Below are 20154 nucleotides of genomic sequence, written 5' to 3'. Positions count from 1 at the left end.
CAGAATGCAAAAACTGATTTTGCTGCTTTACATTTAGAGAGGCGAAAAGAGCCAAATAATTTTAATCGTCCAGCGGATCCCAAAAATGTTTCCGATAACTTCACTTGTTTCTAATGCCGAACTGGTAACTTTTTTTTATTTATTATACAAAATTTAAAATTTACTCAGCTTCTGCGCTTATAGCTAACGTAATTGACAACTTCAATTACCAACCCACCTCTAAACAGTGGCAGTACTAGGTACCGGTCTACTTTAATATTAGAATTGCTTTATTATTTCACATAAACGCTTCCTTAATATAACATTATACTCGTAAGAATGTCGCAGTGACAAAGTTAAAGCCGTGATAAAGACAAATACCTAGCGATACAGAAAAAAGTTAGGTATGTACATGAAAATTGTTAATAACAACTATGTTACTAGGGATATAGCTATGATACCAGCACGATCTAGTAATATTACCATAATACTAGACTCATCATCATCATCTTCATCCCAGCCTATATACGTCCCACTGCTGGGCACAGGCCTTTTCACAGAATGGAGGGCTTGGGCTGTAGTTCCCACGCGGACCTATTGCAGATTGGGAACTTCACACACACACCATTGAATTGCTTGGCAGGTTTGTGCAGGTTTCCTCACGATGTTTTCCTTCACCGTAAAGCTAGTGGTAAATTTCTAATGTAATTTCGCACATGAATTTCGAAAAACTCAGAGGTGCTAGCCGGAGTTTAAACCCACGATCCTCTGCTTGAGAGGCCATAGGTCAAACCACTAGGCCACCACGGCTTATTACTAGACTAATCTAGTGAAATACCTACCAAGTTATAAATAAATAGATAACCCCGATTCGCTTCACCTCTTCGATCTCGCTCGCTTCACTCGCTTAATCCCACCCAATAACTACCCTATTCACTTGTGTGCTAGATAGTTTAGTTATAAAACGGTAATCCTTGATGTATTAGGACTCCTTGTGGACACTAGGTAGGTATATCACAGCTTTAACCATCTTTACTGCTTCATATTATTATATAAAAGTTGTTAATCAGTGCTTTGGACGTTATTACATATTAGGCTGACGAGACCTCATTGAGTAGCAATTCCGACGACTGCTTGTCGCCTTGAATAGGAGGTGGAACCTTCTTCTTTTCCGTCATCCGCTTGATTTTGGCGACGTTATATCTGTGGAAGAGATACAGCAGCAGCATAAAGCCAATCAGGAAGCCGGCCAGACCGCCGCATAGTCTTGCCCAAGTGCTGCGGGATGCTTGGACGTCTGCTACGGGCACCTGAAATATTTTTTTTACTGTTTTTATAGACTATAGATAGGTAGATAGATAAAACTTTGGTACAATAACGTGAAACAAAGTAAAAAACAGATCAATTTTGCTGTATAACTAAGCTGTGGGTGCCAAGTGTCGTGAAATGATACATAGGTGCTGATAGCATAAAGCTGCGGAGACCGCAGCGCTGGTAAGTATTCTGCCAGAGCAGAACCAACTGAAGCAGACTGAAATTTTAACAAAGTATGGTATACGTAATTTTGTGTAAGTATTTATTAATGTTAATATTATTCACTGACCCTATAAGATGATAAACACAAGGTGTGTGTTGCGTTGAACTCATCGGTGATTGTACCGTCAGGACAATATGCGAATTCTGAAAAATAAATGATCTAATTAAGTTTCAGCTTCCTAGATAGGTGTTATTCTACTTCATAGTGCGGTATCGATACGAGTAAGGCACAATTGAACAATTTATAAACGTTAAACTAGGTCATATTTGGTCAATTGTTCCATGTTTCGAAATTGATCCATAAGAGTAAGTAGGTACCTAGTACATAACGTAGGGGAATATGATAACTATAATATAACGAGTCGATCGATAGGTATATTATAAGTACAAAGGACAGTTAACACCACTAAAATAAGTACGTCAAAAGTGATTCTGTAGTGTATCTACCTACTCTGTAAGAAATTCTTGAAAGAGTTCTTTGGTAACTAATACTCACATTTTCATTAAATACAAGCTTTCATTAAAATTGCTACATTTTGTAACTATCTTTTTTGAGAGAAAATTTTGCCGATTTCGCTAATTTACGTCAAATCTTGCATCGCAAAGTCGAATTTGAATATACCTAGTATCCAGCACCACCTACTTCTAGTGATTATAATAATAATAAATAATCTCATTTATTTCGGGCAACTTGACCCATACATAACAGACACACACAAACAGACACAGACATACATATTTATAATCAATAAGAAGTATTCATGTTATGGACCAAGTGATAAATCGGTCATTTTTCATAATAATTTTTTTTTCGTTCTGTTACAAAAAAATACCTAACATCGATGGCTGCCCGGGCATTATAAATATTGCTACATGATCGTTGGGCAATTTAATTACAATTGATTCTTGGCTAGCTGAAGTCTGATTAATTCAATCGGAAAGTTAGGTGCGACGAGCGTAGCGACCAACTGTAACCAAAACAAGAATTAAATTCCAGAATAAAAGCCAGAATTAAATTCTACCATTAAGATCTTACTTTACAGATTTTGATAGATGTTTATAGATTCATTAAATTTTATGTAAAAATAAAAAAGATAGTAGGTAGGTACTAAAGCATGTTTTTAGGGTTCCGTAGCCAAACTGGCAAAAACGGAACCCTTATAGTTTCGCCATGTCTGTCTGTCTGTCTGTCTGTCTGTCCGTCCGCGGCTTTGCTCAAAGACTATATCAATGCTAGAACGCTGTAATTTTGCACGAATATATATGTAAGCTATGCCGACAAAATGGTACAATAAAAACAATTTTTTTTGGAGTATACCTCCCATCCATAGACGTAAAGTGGGGGTGATCTTTTTTTTTCTCATTCAACCTTGTAGTGTGGGGTATCGTTAGATAGGTCTTTTAAAACCACTACGGGAGTTGCTGAAACGATTTTTCGAGTCAGTGATTTGTTTGCAAAATATTCAACTTTAAAGTCTATGATGAATTAAAGTGCGAATTTTCATTAAAATCGAGCGTCCCCCCCCTCCTCTAAAATCTAAACCGGTGGGTGGATAAATTAAAAAAAAAACAGGATGACAGTAAGTATATCAAACGTACAAGGAAAATTATAACGGTTAATTTTTCTTGAGAATTATTAGTACTTTAAAAGTAAATAGCAGCCTAAGGTATAAAATATAATATTATAAGGTATAAACTTGGAATATTCCGTACAAAATACGAAGTTCTTAGAAAAATATTACTTAATTTTTTCGTAATGGCTACGGAACCCTATTTCGGGCGTGTCCGACACGCTCTTGGCAGTTTTTTTTAATTTCTTTGCCCAATAGGGAATATACATTGTGTTATGCCCGGGAAATGTAATTAATTGAATAGTTTTTATCAAATTGCTATCTCATATTGGTAATTTTTCATAATTCCCGGCCATTATGAATAATGACCGATTTCGGCCATTCTCATTTTATCGTGCACCTGTCTGATTACCGTACCGCTTATTTTGTCATGCAAAAGCGACACGACACTTCAACTGAGTGCACATCTAGAAAAAGGACGGCTGCCATTTACATTTATCTGTGCACTCAAGTCTAATTACCGTGTCACTCACTAGTACTGTAAAAAAAGCGGTACGGTAATTAGACAGGTGCACGATAAAATGAGAACGGCCGATTTATCACTTGGTCCACAATATATAACTATATAACATGGTTAAGTATATTGACTTGAAATTTCTATGAAAATGTAGTTCGGATGACAATGCAAGTAGGTACAGTCAGCAAAAAATTGTCTTGTATAATTGAATTGATTGATTTGGGAAATTCACAAGCTAAAAATCCGTATGCGCGGTCGGTCTTATTTTTAAGGTCGCTATTCTTCCACGAGCCGCATCTTTGGCTGTCATTATTGTCTCAAAAATAATAAATAGACTCAAACAGTCCTATGTACCAACCTCTTGATTTCAATCTCACGTGGGAGTCATCTAATAGTAAATAGTCGACGCGTCTTTGCTGCAGCCATTTTATCGAAGGTTTGATGTCGCACAGTCGTATTCTATCAATGGACTTCGACATATCCACTTTCCTTAAATTGCACATTTCGACAAAATGAGATACATCTAGACTCCTTAGGGAATTTTGTGAAATGTTATAGAAAAGTAGCTGCGGAAGAATACCCCAATTCCATATCTCTGTCAGACCACAGTCCGAGATGTCTAGGTATTCGATAGGCGCTCTTATTGGCTTACTAAGAGCAGACGAATCCATGTGCGTAAGTGGGTTTCCACTTAAATGCAACTTTTTTAATGCTGGTAGTTGGAATAAAGACGGTGGCACATGAGTGATTACGTTTCTAGACAGATCTAAACTCTGTAGGTACGTCAGAGATGCGAGTGCATTTTCTTCTATGTGATAGATTTTATTGTCAGCAAGATAAAGCATCCTTAGACCGGAGTAGTCGGAAAAACAGGTTGCTTTGATTTCTCGTAATTTGTTTTCGCTAAAATCGAGAATCTGAAATGCAAGAATAACTCGTATTAGCACCTACCTATTTACTCAAATGCAGTGATTTATAAATGGAGTGTGTTGATTGACATTACCCGGAACCTTTGCCCGGAACAAACAGACAGACAAGTATACGTACCTGTCGTTGTTTTCTTATTAGTGCCATTAAACATTTTTTTACTGGCTTTTGCATGCAACTTCTTGTCAAGAATTCGTTTACCTATCGCTATCCCGCAGGATTTTCCGTTATAAAAACTATCCATGTCCTTTTTAGGGTCTCAAAATTATCTCCAAACCGAATCTCATCTAAATCGGTTCAGCATTCTAAGCCTGAAGAGATAACAGACAGACAGTTGTAGTTACTTTAGCATTTATGGTATTAGTAAGGCTCGGTTGACTGACCTCTACGCCGGACTTAAGGCTAGGGATCTTGTTGAGGCCCAGATCAGCGCAATAGGCCCCGTAGTACCCGTACGCGTAGTCGTAAGAGCATCGCTTCGGTAACCCTGTCAACTCCTCGATCTCCCCGCTCTCTGCATTTAACACCTTAACGTCGCACAAGGCTAGCGCCAGGAGAACCCAGGTTACACTGTAAGTAAATAAAACAAAAGTAAATTAAAATATTATTGGGTCTTACTCGTAATATTAGCTCAACAGATTTAGGTATATACTTAGAGTTCACTGAACGAATAGTAGCATGGAATGGAAATGGTACAGATCCTTTTAACCTTAGGTACGTAGGCACTTAGGCACCAGATGGAAGACTAGTTATATAAAAGGCATTGTTAAAAAAAAATCATTTTAATGCAAGTTTTTTTGTTACTGACTTTAATTTTTGTTTAGATTAAATATTTGCACTGTAATCCAAACTAGGAATGACATATCGATACTATGCAAAATTGACCCTTGAAATAAAGTTCACTCAGAAAAATTATCGATTTTGAGGTAAGTTTTTTTTTTAACGTAGGCAGTAAATATTAAGTGTTATGGACCAAGTGATAAATAAGGGCATTATTTATAATGCCCGGGCATTATAAATGATACTCTTATTTATCACTTGTCCTTATGTAGGTAAATGCATTTATAAAACGTGGGAATTTTTTGTCAAAATATGAGTAAATAATAGTAATGAGCACATTTTTATTACTCTGCCCAATACATAGGTGATCGACAATGTGTATACCTAATGCCCGGGCAATTTAATTATTTGACTTTTTATTATCAAATTGCCATCTCATATTGGTCATTTTCATAATGCCCGGGCATTATGAAAAATTACCGATTTATCACTTGGTCCACAGCATATTTTTATTTTTTTATTCGACTTGATGGCAAACGAGCAAGTGGGTCACCTGATGGTAAGAGATTACCATCGCCCATAGACACCTGCAACACCAGGGGGATTGCAGATGCGTTGCCAATCTAGAGGCCTAAGATGGGATACCTCAAGTGCCAGTAATTTCACCGGCTGTCTTACTCTCCACGCCGAAACACAAGCGAGCAAGATGGTGGTAGCAATCCGGGCGGACCTTGCACAAGGTCCTACCACCTGAAAAATAACAAGCATATTTATTAGGTCATCATCATCATGTCAGCCGAAAGACGTCCACTGCTGGACATAGACCTCCCCCAAATCTCTCCACTCAGACCGGTATGTATTTAGGTAGGTACTTACTCAAAATTAATTCTCACGATTTGAAGCAAATAAACATATAAAATTATACGAGGTTAAGTTAATCTAAGCTTGCAATACATATCAATGATGTCACAAATATATACGGATGATGGATCTTAAAACCTAGCCTAAATCTTTTGAAATAGTACCTACCTATCTATAGAAAGTCAAACTGATCATTATTCAAGCTGAAATGAACTATTTTTATAAGTAACAAAAGCTGCACTGTCGTAGTCGAGAATATCTATAAGACGAGGGTCATCAGGTCAAACGGAATGTACCTACGTACATACTTACTCATAACGCATAAGGTTATCGAGTTTAAACTTACATTCTCAGTAGGTAGTCAATAGATGTCCTGTCTGTTAATAACAAATCATGCGAAGTTTTGAATCAACCGCAAGTTTGCTATTGCCAAATTATAAAGAGGGATAACGAATGCAGAATGTCATGCTCATGAGTTGCCAGGCCATTAGTGTATTATTTATACCTACCTACCCACGAAGATATAGAAGAAAAATCGGTCAAGAGCGTGTCGTAGGTACACGCCCAGGATAGGGTTCCGTAGCCATTACGAAAATAAATCAAATAATATTTTTCTAAGGATTTCATATTGTGTAATGAATCTTCCAAGTTTAGGTAGGTATATTTTATACCTTAGGCTGCTATTTACTCTTAAACTACTAATAATTCTCAAGCAATCTTAGCCGCTATAATTTTCCTTGTAAATTTGATATATTTACTACCATTCTGTTTTTTTTTTAAATTTCCACCCAACAGTAGATTTTAGAAGGGAGGGGGGACGCTCGATTTCAATGAAAATTTGCACTTTAAAGTTGAATATTTCGCAAAGAGATCACTGAATAGAAAAATTATCTTAGCAACCCCCAATGGTTTTAAAAGACCTATCCAACGATACCCCACACGTATAGGGTTAGTGGAGAAAAAAAATCACCCCCACTACGTCTATGGGAGGTATACTTACACTAAAAAAATTTTTTTTTTGTTTTATTAATTAATGAATATATATATTCATGTCGAATTATACAGCTTTCTAGTACTAACGGTCTCTCAGCTTAGCCGCGGAAGGACAGACAGACGGACAGACGAAACTATAAGTAAGTAAGTAAATCTTTATTTGCTAGAATAATAATAAGGGAATAAGGGTTCCTAGTTGATTACGGAACCCTAAAAATAAATAATAAATAGAAATAAATAAATATCACGGGAAAATTCACACCGATTGACCTAGTCCCAAAGTAAGCTTAGCAAAGCTTGTGTTATGGGTACTAAGCAACGGATAAAATATAATTATATAGATAGATACATACTTAAATACATATTAAACACCCAAGCCCCGAGAACAAACATTCGTATTTTCCATACAAATATCTGCCCCGACGCGGGAATCGAACCCGGGACCTCAAGCTTCGTAGTCAGGTTCTCTAACCACTAGGCCATCTGGTCGTCTAAAAATAGAAGATCAAAATCACATTTTAATGGTGCTTTATTTATCGAACGCTCTACGATGATTTTACCGCTTGTACTCTACTCTTCATGTTTTTCGCCTTATCTCACTCACTACCTACCTTACGTTGTTCTTGCAGTGATCAATTAAGTATAAATAAATGTTATACGAGGTAGCAGGTGCTGCCTACAATCTGTTGTGACCGGGTTACTGTTGTTAGCACATACTGCGGAGCCTCAGAAAAATGATAAGAAACAAAATAACAAAATAGGTTTTTTACTCGAATATTTGACGTCTAAATCAGAAAAGTTACAAATTACGTAATCTTAACTTCCTTTGTTAATTATGGTAAATGCAAGAAATTATTGAAGCTAGAGCGAAGAACTCTTTTATCATTAACCTAACTATGCAATCCGGTGTAAAATCTTCCCGGGGTCTCAAACTAACTCCATATGAAATTTCATTTAAATTGGTTCAGTAGTTTGAATTTAAAGAAGTAACAAACAAACAGTCAGACAGAATAGATAACTAGGTACTTTGAAGGGGATTTTTTCACTGCTGAGTTGATAGCAACCTGTACCTAGCAAAATATCCAATTAAATCGATTTTTGAATGATACTCGTAGTCACCTTTCTACTTATTATCTCTTTGTACAGATGGGTACGTTCTCAGAAGAGCAATTTATCAAATAATCTACTTATTTTTCCTTCGAACTGACTCATCTTTCGTTACTCATTGTACCTATAACATACATTGACATTCTTGATTAAAAAAACCGACCAAGAGCGTGTCGGATACGCCCGAAATAGGGTTCCCGTAGCCTTTACGAAAAAATTAAGTTAATATTTTTCTAAGGATTTCGTATTTTGTACGGAATACTTATTCCAAGTTTAGGTATATTTTATACCTTAGGCTGTTATTTACTCTTTAACTACTAATGTCAAGATTTTAAGTGTAGATATTACTGCACTTTAGAGTTGAATATTTTGCAAACAGATCACTGAATCGAAAAATCGTTTTAGCAACCCCCTAATGGTTTTAAAAGACCTATCCAACGATACACCACACTACAAGGTTGGATGAGAAAAAAAATCCCCCCCCTTTACGTCTATCTCCTAAAGTAATCCAAAAAAAATTTTTTTTTTCATTTTTATTGTACCATTTTGTCTGCATAGTTTATATATATATATATATCCGTGCAAAATTACAGCTTTCTAGCATTGATAGTCCTTGAGCAAAGCCGCGGACGGACAGACAGACAGACAGACATGGCGAAACTATAAGGGTTCCGTTTTTGCCATTTTGGCTACGGAACCCTAAAAATACCAGAGCGTCGTACGTACGTTGTATTGGTCATACTCATACGTTTTAACGCTTGCGAACTCCTCGAAGTATCAATTCAGACAACATTCACCAAGAATACAGCGAGATAATGATAAAGTATGACCCTGTATTTTGTTGGCCGAATGTCGACGTGCCGAACGGATATTGTTCCCTGAAAAATACCATTCACGGCGTTACACCGCACCTATAATTTACCTGCGTCACGTTGCACGGTGACATTGTAAAACAGCTTAGTTATTCTTAATGTTATGTCAGCAGAGATAATGAAAATAATGGAGGCAAAATTAATATCAAATTAGAGGGTTTAAGTAATGCAATAATAATGTGGTGTGGCGAGTAATGAGTGGCATCCTCATGACTGCCGCTGTCGCAGTTCTGAGCTGACACTCGCTTTTGTTATTGTTGATGTCACCTGTATTATGGATTTACTACCTACCTAGATATTTATCAAGGTACCTGCACCACTGTATACAGGATGCAATGTGATACAGTATTAGTGTTTCATATACGTCTCCCCACAACTAATAGGCCTTACGGGATCTCGACGTGATACAATATTAGTGTTTCATATACGTCTCCCCACAACTAATAGGCCTTACGGGATCTCGATTACAGATAGTACAAGTCCCGGGGAAGGACATAGAATCTAGTTTGTATCCCGGAAAATTGCATAGTTCCCGCGGGATAGCAATAAACGAATTCTACGTGAACGGAATCGCGGGCAACAGTTGTTAATGAATAATTGAAACTAATATTGACGTCTTCGATATTTTAATTAGAATTAAGTTTAGACTGTAAGTATACTAAAAAAATGAAATGAACTTATTAATTGACTTCCTAAAGCGTGCATGATAAAGAAACTATTTTCCTTCTGTCAATTCCTTTATTGAACAGACTGTTGTCCCTCTTAGATTCCTTAAGAGAAAGTTATTCAATTTGAAAAGGTTTTCTTCGAGTCGGTAATTACGTACGGAAACTATCTACTAGATGAATTGAATGTATGGTGTCCATACTTTGAGTTTGTGATTAAGAAGCTTTAAATAAGACTAATTTAAACAATTGAGTATTATTATGTTATTTTAATAGTACTCAATTATATTCTCCAGCATGAACTGAACCAGATACACTATTTTTGTATCACGTAAGAAATTGCATCCTGTAACTATATCCAAGTACACATGTGAGTTGCACAAAGTATTTAGTTTGGTTACGTTTTTCAAAACCGCGGTGTCATATTTGTCATGTTTATAATGATTATTGTAAAAATAATATAAATTATGATGCTAACCTGATTTATATGTCTAAGTTAATAGATACTTAATTAGCGCTCTACGTGCGCGTAGTCATTTGATGCCGATGGTGATGGATATCTGCTAGGTCTAGTCTAGGTAAGGCTCACGCAGCGCCGGCCCTGAGGTACAGCAGAGCAAGAGGCGCGGTCGCTTTAGGCGCCAAATGGCAAGGGGCGCCATTTTCCAATGAAGGTTTCGACAGGCGAAATATCGCTAGATGGCGTTCGTATCGTGAGGTCCGTTTGACATCTGTCACGCTTGTGATTGGATAAATATCTAAATGAGCCAATCGCAAGGAAGACTGAAACGTCCTCACGGTACTAACGCCATCTGCCTATATTTCGCCTGTCGAAAACTCTTTATCCAGTGCAAAATAAAACTTTGATGGCGCGTTGTGAGAGGCGCGGAAACGGTGTAGACAATCTCGCTTTACCTTGATCAAGGACTAGAGTTGGCTCTGGGTGACCCTACTCGTATCCGTGAACCTTATTATAGTTAACGTGACAAAGTACTCGTATTCGTATATGAATGGCCTGTTAGTTACGGAGAAGGTAAGGGACTCATACATCGTCAGTCATCTGATTAGTTAGTTGTTCATATCAAAGTATTGGGTAGGTACTTAAAACTGCAACAAAGCGATTACGATCTTAATGATGCACACTTGTAACCCAAATCAGATGATACTTATATCTACGTGACCATGGCCTACTAATAGCGGCATTTAAAATCCTGGTTAAAGCTGATGGCGCTTTATTTCATCAATGTTCGCAAGTGATAAGAAAGTCATTTGAAGTGATAAATTATCGCCATAGTTGGATCATGAATGTGTGACAGTCGATTGATTCTCGTAGATAAATGTGATCTTTAATTCTAGATACTATCTAGGTATCTGAAGAGGCTTCGAATTGACTTAAATTGGTAGCAACTTTTCTACTAGACGCTCTTGCATCTTGGGCATCAATATTGTATTACTACATAGACAATAGACAATAGTCTATATATCTAATGCCTCCCATTAAACGAGCAGTTCTTGTACCTATATGTATATATATATATTTCGGGGAACTCAGGACACGGCTCCAATGATTTCGATGAACTTTGGTATGTTGGGGTTTTCGGGGATGAAAATTCGATTTAGCTTGGTCTTGCTTGCTTGGTCGAGCGAAGCTCGGTCGCCCAGGTACTTACGTACATTATTAAAATCGGCTGATCTTGAGTATACAAGGTGTTAATTAAAGACCTAACTAAAAACCAGTACGACTACCATGAGTTTACAGTGACCGTACTCGATAGCGCGACGGCATAAATTATTTGTAGAGGCCCTGTTACAATTCTCCATACAAATAATTTACGCCGTGGCTATCGAGTACGGCCACTGTAAATTCATGGTAGTGGTACAGAAAGGAGTTTGCTCAGAATCGAGAGTAGAGTCGATTACACTATGATTTAAATCAGGTTATTTTTGTGTTTTTAAATCCCTGCATTTTTTTCTACCCAGTCTAAAAGCGACGAATGAACGTTTTAGCGAGCTTGCATACTAGTTTGATAATTTCTGAGGATAATTTAATACTGGCCGTTTTGCTGTCATTTTGATTTTCTTTTAAAAACGGCGAAGCGCAACTGACAAATACAAATTATGATTGATTATGATTATGAGTTGTGAGTGTGCTGGTGACTGTACGCCATCCTAGAACACAACTGACGTCGTCTTTCATGCTACAAACAAACATCAACCATTTTGCTTTACACCTTTGCTTCTTCGAATAAACTTTAAAGTGTAATATAAATTAAAAAACTAATTATTTTTAGAAGTCGCTGAACTAATGTTGTTCATTTTGATGAGTATGATCTATGTTTTAATTATTTGCTCATGTTACAGGCCACACCCGGTATAAAAAGTGTAAACAAAGAGGCCATTAACCCGACCACAAACTATTAAATACCTACCTAGAAGCTATTGCAAAATAATTAATCTGTTCAGTAAATCGATTAATTTATTAATTGAACAGATCGATATTTAGTACTTGAAAAAAGGCGACGAATTTTGTTTTATTGTTTACAATAGGTACTTGATTTAATTCCAAAGACTGTTTATTCAATTATAAAAGCAGTATTAACTATTTTTTAATTAAATAAAAATCGCTTATTCGATCGAGCATTAATCGATTTTTAAAATGTCAAATTTTTCCTCCATCTCTATGCTAATACGGATACATTGCGGATACACGAGTTTTATTCAAAAAATAACATCAGATTTTGACGAAAATTTTTCAAATGTCCTAATGACGTACCTAAATAATGCAATAGAACACTTCCGGCCAGATGGGAAGTAGTAGACTTTTTTTTTACTCTATTTGCCAGTGATTATTAACCGTCAGGGCCTATACTTGTCTCAATTTAACCAGCTTTCAAACAAAAAAAAACTGCATTCAAATCGGTTCACCCGTTTCAGAGCTGCGGTGCCACGGACAGATACACAGACACACACACTCAGACAGAACGGGCAAACTCATAACATACTCCTCTTTTAGCGTCGGGGGTTAAAAAGGAATACATCACAGCTACCGCAGAAGCGGCTTTATAAGTATACGAGTAACAGTCAATTAAAAAATTACCTACTTTTGCAAAATTTTGTTTGGAAGCTTCAGAAATTGCATTAGGCCGGAATATGTTCATAAAAAAAATCATTTTTTTTAATTAGTTACCTATGGTATCTTGGGAACTAATTTGTTTTCTTCGCGATTGTTTTTGACTTTCCACTGAGTCTACATACTTTGATTTTAGTGTTTTTCATTTCGTTTCAAATTAAAATTTTAACGGCTACATTCGCATGTTTTTAATAAAACAAAGATGTTAAGTATCTACCTACTGAGAATTGTGTTACCTTCTAGATTTTAGACTTGGGATTATTTAACAATAATAAACTCTACATGCAAGTGTAATATTATTATTTTACACTTCCGACATAAATTATTGAAAAAACTAGCGCGAGTTTCACTGTTAAAATTTTAATGTTGCTTCATGAAACGGTACAGACTAGGTGGGTAGTTCTACGAGCGTTTCAACCGCTATCAGTTTCCTGTCGCTTATACTGAAGAAATGAGTCAGGTAGAATGGAAGGATTTTATACTGGATAACGACATGGTGTGCATGCGGTACATTAACAATAGTTAAGTACATTCAAATTTCTTGCTTACGGTCTCTCATTTCTTCATACATGCTTAGGGAAGGTTTACTAATGTTTCGGCGAATAACGTTTGGCAACCTGTTTCATTTCGCAACTTTTCATTTCCCAACTGCTTAATATTTCTGAAACTGTAAATATTTCAGGATTTTTATAAAACTAACCTAATCTAAAGGGTTCTACACGATGACCCTGAAATAAATCCTGAAATATTTACAGTTTTAGAGTTTGCGAAATGAAACAGGTTGCCAAACGTTACGTTGCGAAAAGGCAGTACTCGTTAGGGAAACTGATAGCGGTTTGAAACGCTCGTAGAACTAAACTAACCATGTAGATATAAAGATAAACGAAAGTACCTATTGAATGTAAAACAACTAGAATCATGCATCGAAATAAATTGTAGATACGACTAAGTTCTTATCGCTGTGAGTAATCGAATCTAATCACCAAATTTCAAGGTTTTAAAATTTAACTCGCGCAACGTAGCCCTTGCCATTTTAACTTTGAGTCAGAGGGACCGCGTCTCATCCAATCGTCTTAATTGTGCAGAGGCCGAATTAATTCCTTTCAATTGATGGATGACCCTTCAACTGCTCAGTTTATTTCTAGGATACGTTTGCAATTATCTAGATCACTATATTCCTTTGAGCATTGTTTTCCTTGTCTTATCAAACATTTATAGACACAATAAAAGAGGTATAACCAATTTATCAACATATCGATTTCTATTGTTACAACAAAATAATAAGTGGGAGTTGTATTATATGTGCATTTTTGATAGCCTTGATTTAGTTTATTTATCATCATTCAGTTATAGTTATGTATGTGTGTGTGTGTGTAGCAGTGAAGATGATTAAAGCAGTGATATAGTTATATTTCTCAGAATTTTACTAGACTAATCTAGTGAAATAGTTATTGGACATGAGGCGGAGCGGATCCGATCCGACGCTGTCGGGTCAGGTGAAAGGCGAAAAAGTCTTTGTTAGATTTTTTACATGCACATAACGATTCACTAGATTAGTCTAGCTAGTAATATAGTTCTATTACTGAATAACTATTAGTTATTGCTATATTCCTAGGGATATAAATATATCACTACTTGGCCCATGTCACTAGGTACATAATGTATGTATTTGGACCGGGTGATAGAATCGTAGTAAGTAGGTACGTATGTAAATTTTCAAAGTACTTTTGCTGCCTAATCCATGTCTTCATATTACCCAAGTTTTTGTACATAGTACATATTTTGTAACCTAAGTATTTAATGAATGAGTGTTTGAGGTTATAGGTAGGTATAGCCACCAACTATAAATAGGTTTCATATATTTTTTGTAAGTAGAGCACAGTGTTAATATTTATGATCGATTTCATAACAGTGGTGTAGGTAAATCATCTACTTACCCACCCTACGTATGCCCAGGTAGATATATCACCTTTATTGGCTCCCGAACAGCACACAACCGATTGAACGGAAGCTGCGCATTGTAGGATCCACTCCCGCGCATCATGCGTGGCGGCCCCAATAGTCTGATTGATCTTTATGATGCGTCCACGCCCCTGCCCATGAAGCATCAGCAACAAATCGAAATATTTGCTTTTAGATGTAGGTAAGTACCTACCTAAAAGAAAAGAAGCATTTTCGAAGACTAGCATTAGTGGCGTAGGTCGCCTAACGACAGGTAAAACCCGGAAAAAGGTGGTGCATTTATTTCTCTAAAAACCCCTAAAAAAACCCTAATTGGGATGTCCCAATTTTTGACAACATATAATATATCGAAAACCATTTGGAGAAATAGGCTTTGTGAAGCGTTTTCAGAAATCAGATTCCAAAAATGTGATAAACTGAACAAGTTTATGTTTAGTTAAGTTAATTAGTTAATTAGTTTAGTTTAGTTAATGTGATAAACAAAATTTAAGTAATGACCCTCATTTGGCTCCTGCAGTGTCTCGTCACAAAGGCAGTTATAAAGCAGGTCTACACTCGTAAGCAAATTGACAATTTGAAATGTTGCTAAATGCTTATAATAGCAAAGAGTGACAAAGATAGAACTTTAATCACATGATGCGCACCCGGCCTTAAACAATTGTCATTTATCGTAAAGTCCGAAATGCATACGAGTATTTCCAATGTATTTTTACAAATTAAATTATTAAATTACTATGTTACAATAAATACAAAAGAATTTAAGTATCAGATTATAATAAAAAATATCTATTTACTATCACACCATTAAAAAAAAATAGGAAACATCATGTCAGCCGAAAGACGTCCACTGCTGGACATAGGCCTCCCCCAAGGCTCTCCACTCAGACCGGTCTTGTGCTTTTCGCGTCCACCGCGATCCCGCAATCTTAACCAGGTCGTCGCTCCATCTTGTTGGAGGCCTACCGACAGCTCGTCTCCCGGTCCGCGGACGCCATTCGAGAACCTTTTGACCCCATCGGCCATCATTCCTGCGAGCAATGTTCCTCGCCCATTGCCACTTCAGATTAGCAATTCTTCGGGCTATGTCGGTAACCTTAGTTCTAATGCGGGTATCATCATTTCTGATTCTATCCCGCAGAGAAACCCCGAGCATAGCCCTCTCCATAGCTCCACAGCTATCGGGTATAACTGCGGTCGCCAACCCGCCTGCCAAGCGTGGCGACTAAGGCATTTTCCCCCAAGGTACAAGATAACATAGGAATAATCGAAGCTAAAAGAAGAGAGATAAATAAAACTATTTGTCAAGGTTCATTTAGAGCTCTAAGCCGTGCTTGAATTATTGTCAAATTGTAATGCCACAGATTATGTTATGTACCACCTGAATTTTTCTAGGCAATGGAACGAGACTGTCTCACTGTGACGTCATCCAGCGTATTTCGTAAAAAAATTACAAAAAATTAAAGACTCATCCAAATTCAAAATTAATGAAAAAGGTATCTTAAAATATCCTATTCTTTCCAAAAATAAAATAAAAACTATATAGGTTATTTTTTTTGGTGCATCCCAATTACTTTGTTTTATTTTTGTACGTCTTTTTTGTGTTTTTTTTTGTATAATTTAAATTTTACAGCGCATTGGTTTTTACCGGAATGCTGTAATTTAAAGTGACAAATAAATAAATTTACTAACTAACTACTTACTTAACTGTTGTGTGTAAAGGTCTGCGTAATATTGGTTTATCGCTATCCAGCGGGCACTGTACAATTATCCGGGATAAAAACTATCCTATCTCCTTCCCAGGGTCTCAAAATATCTCCATACCAAATATAATTTAAATCGAGATAGTGGGCGTGAGAGCTAACAGACAGATACTTTCGCATTTATAATACCAGCTGTTTCCCGGGAATCCACTTGCGAAGAATTCGTTTATCGCTATCCTAAGTCCTTCCTTCCTTCCTTCAAACAATCTCCATACTAAATTTCATCTAAATCGGTTCAGCGGTTTAAAGCGTAGAGGTAACCTGATATACAAACAGACAGGGTGATTTTCACATTTATTAGTAAGGAAAATAAAATAATCAAGTTAGAGATACACAACTAATTAGACAATTTTGTTTTCAAGAATTCGTAGCGCTAGAACATCTGCTGGTGCTTGTCAGTTTTTTGAAAGACCGTGTTTGGGTCAAGATTTTCAGATGCGTCAAATACGATCGTTCTAAATCGTTATAAAGTTGGCTTTGACGGTGTAAAATACTGCTTTTATTCGTTTACTGCCTAATTTATCTGTTACTTGATAAGGTTGTTTGATTTATATTTACTCTCTCTGAATCAACTCTAAATACGCAAAATTGTGATATCACCCCCCTGCGTTACTCCTTCAAAACAAAACACATCCGGTCAGAGAAAATACGCTGAAGCAGAAGAATATATGAACAAGTGCTTTATAAGGCTTCGGGAATAAGCAAATACATAATACTTACTCCTACTAAGTAATAAGGGTGTACCAATTCTCTAGTAAGTTCTTGTCCTTAAATCCGATTCACACGATGAGTTAAGAGTACCTATCATGTTAGTAAAAGTAACTAAGTGACGATTAGAGACCTACAGGATCTCGTTGTGTGGGAAACCACTCCCCCCCGCAGCGTGAGTCAAAGGGTCGAGAAAAAATACTGTAAGCTGGTCATCCATTATTATCTTTTTCTTTTTGCAGTGCTATGCTAAGTCTACAGAAGCTTGATAGCAAGAATAGCTAATAGTACTAATTTCGAAAAATCCGTTCTTTGTATAGGTAGGTACGCGTTAACGCTACAAATATTTCAGCTTTCTAGACTACATTTGGTTGGGCATTTAATCAGTCAGTCAGATATAGGACATAGTAGATAGATATAGGGCATAATATAGGACAATTTTAAATACAGATTATTTTTATACGATAATTTGATTTAATTCTTGTTGTCCCTTCTTCGTAGTGTCGTCGCGTCATTAACAGTCAATATAGTAATTGTCATAACATAATTAGAGATTATTTACAGACAAACGGCAAAAGTAATAAAGTATGTTGTAAATAATGTGAAATTTACGCAAGAAACCATCATATACCTACTTAGATACCTACAGGAAAATACAACGGCTTTTGTGACTGTCCACATTCTCAGGTTTAAGTATTTTTCATCATTTAATTTTAGTCCTAACTTTATTACGTTCAAAGTGGCTATCTAGCTCTCTATTTGTCTAAACTATACACATTTCTAGAACTTATAAGAAAAAGAAAATACTAAAGATAACATGTAAGCACCTGTTTAAAGTCATTCTATACATAAGACAATAAGTAGAGTAGAGTCGTCCCGTTCGTATTGTTGTGGTGGAATTTACCTACTTAAACATAAGTTGGAGTTAAAATTGAAAGAGCGGCATATTATCAGCATGTTTATCGAATTACACTTTTAAAAACTTTCCTACGTCAGTGAAAATCGTTCCGGCTTAACAATATGATGCATTACCTGTACATATCGTAAACTGGTAAAACTTCACTGGAAATCAGCACTGCATAACCACTATATCACTAGAGAACACAACTTCTGTGGCCGGTCGCTTGTGGGCAAGCCGCAATCAGCGAGCAGTCTGGAGGGAAGGCACTCGCTCAATTGATTCAATTAGTCCATGCCTTGGGCTGGGCCGCGGGATGGCAATGCCGCGGAGGTGTTCTGTACTCAGAGGACCCACTGATACTGTCGCTTAATCTGTTATCAGACGTCCTCAGCCGAACGTATCACCGCGCCGAAACAACTCGTAAGACAATAAACGCTCTCACTCATTTGGGGCAGATACCAAATAGATACTCTGCTCGTATCTAAATGTCCGATTGGTGGAACGATTGAGTTTATTAGACTAGTTCCAGTGTTCGATAAGTAATGGCTGTCTTTGTTTTGATTCCGTGTCAACAGCAAGATAAGCAGCATATTTATGAAAACCCAAATGAGTTGCTAATGAATGTTATGAAGTAAGTAGGTACTTAAATAATCGTTGTATATGATCCAACTACCTCTATATTCTTGTTAACTACTTAAATTAAATGTTTATGACAGATTTTGCAGCCACTGTGTCAGTTTGATTTTGGAACTGGTATATAAATAGTTATACATATAACTGCTAGAATAAACATTGGTGCCTATTAATTTTGTTGTAGAGAAATGAACCTAAAACGATGCGAATTTTGCAGGTGGTAGGACTTTGTGCAAGGTCCGCCCGGATTGCTAACACCATCTTGCTCGCTAATCCTGCCGTGAAGCAGCAGTGCTTGCATTGTTGTGTTTCGGTGTGGAGAGTAAGACATCCGGTGAAATTACTGGCACTTGAGGTACAGGTACATCCCATCTTAGGCCTCTAGGTTGGCAATAACCCCTGGTGTTGCAGATGTTTATGGGCAGTGGTGATCTCTTACCATCAGGAGACCCACTTGCTCGTTTGCCATTTAGTCGAATAAAAAAAATACGCGTAAAAGCATTACCTGGTTCGAATTGTTGTAAAAACCGTAATCTGATAATCTGATCGCATTTTGTCGTAGACACTTTTGTTGTAAGGAGCAGATTTGAGAGGTTTAGTAGTTGGCACACAGTTAGGGCTTTGTAGGAATGAAACAGTTCTTTTTAGGGAAAAGGAGAGGTCGAAAAATGAATAGACATGTCACCCGATGGGCTCATTCGGGTTTCAATATAGGGTTGTCATTGCTGCACCTCCACGTGACCTCCACCAACCATGCAAGGATGCAGTAAGATAATAAAGCTGTGCCTCCTGTGATAAATGATCCAAGTGCAAAATCGACATTTTACAGAAGAGCGAAAATAAGATTTAAAAAATTCTGGTTTGTGAGCCAAGGGGGCTTTTACCGAAGCACTTTTTTTATAAATAAAAATATATTCTATAAACGTGTATTTAGTGTTTTTCGGTAAATATTGTAAGTTTGAAGAAAATCGCGCAAAACCTGTAAGATTGTACCTATTTAAATGTCTATATGAGTAAATAATATGTGTTAGATGATACATATCGAAAATACAAACTGAGTCATAGATGCACAGAAAAACCAGAAAAAGAGACCAGCGCTGGAAATCGAACCCATTGCAGGTTCTCAGCAATCCGTGCTGTGTGCTAGCACGCAGTACGGACAAAACCAGCGGTGGTGTAGGGGTTCCCAGCGCTGGTCTCTTTTTCTGGTTTTTCTGTGCATCTATGACTCAGTTTGTATTTTCGATATGGT

The 20154-nt window shown here is 36.8% G+C and overlaps 1 protein-coding gene across 1 annotated transcript; it reads right to left on the bottom strand.

Moving 5' to 3' along the window:
* Positions 1 to 324: 324 nt before the first annotated feature.
* Positions 325 to 18804, bottom strand: LOC141438281 (uncharacterized). The gene is made up of 5 exons (XM_074102092.1): positions 18401 to 18804; positions 4914 to 5100; positions 3962 to 4520; positions 1583 to 1659; positions 325 to 1289 (listed from the first exon to the last, which is right to left on the bottom strand). Exons 1-5 carry the CDS (start codon positions 18406 to 18408, stop codon positions 1071 to 1073), a joined length of 1050 nt encoding a protein of 349 aa, XP_073958193.1. The 5' UTR covers positions 18409 to 18804; the 3' UTR covers positions 325 to 1070.
* Positions 18805 to 20154: the final 1350 nt, after the last annotated feature.

This window comes from Choristoneura fumiferana, chromosome 18, assembly GCF_025370935.1.
Source record: "Choristoneura fumiferana chromosome 18, NRCan_CFum_1, whole genome shotgun sequence".
Taxonomy (NCBI): Eukaryota; Metazoa; Arthropoda; class Insecta; order Lepidoptera; family Tortricidae; genus Choristoneura; species Choristoneura fumiferana.
This window is presented reverse-complemented; position numbering and strand designations above follow the sequence as displayed.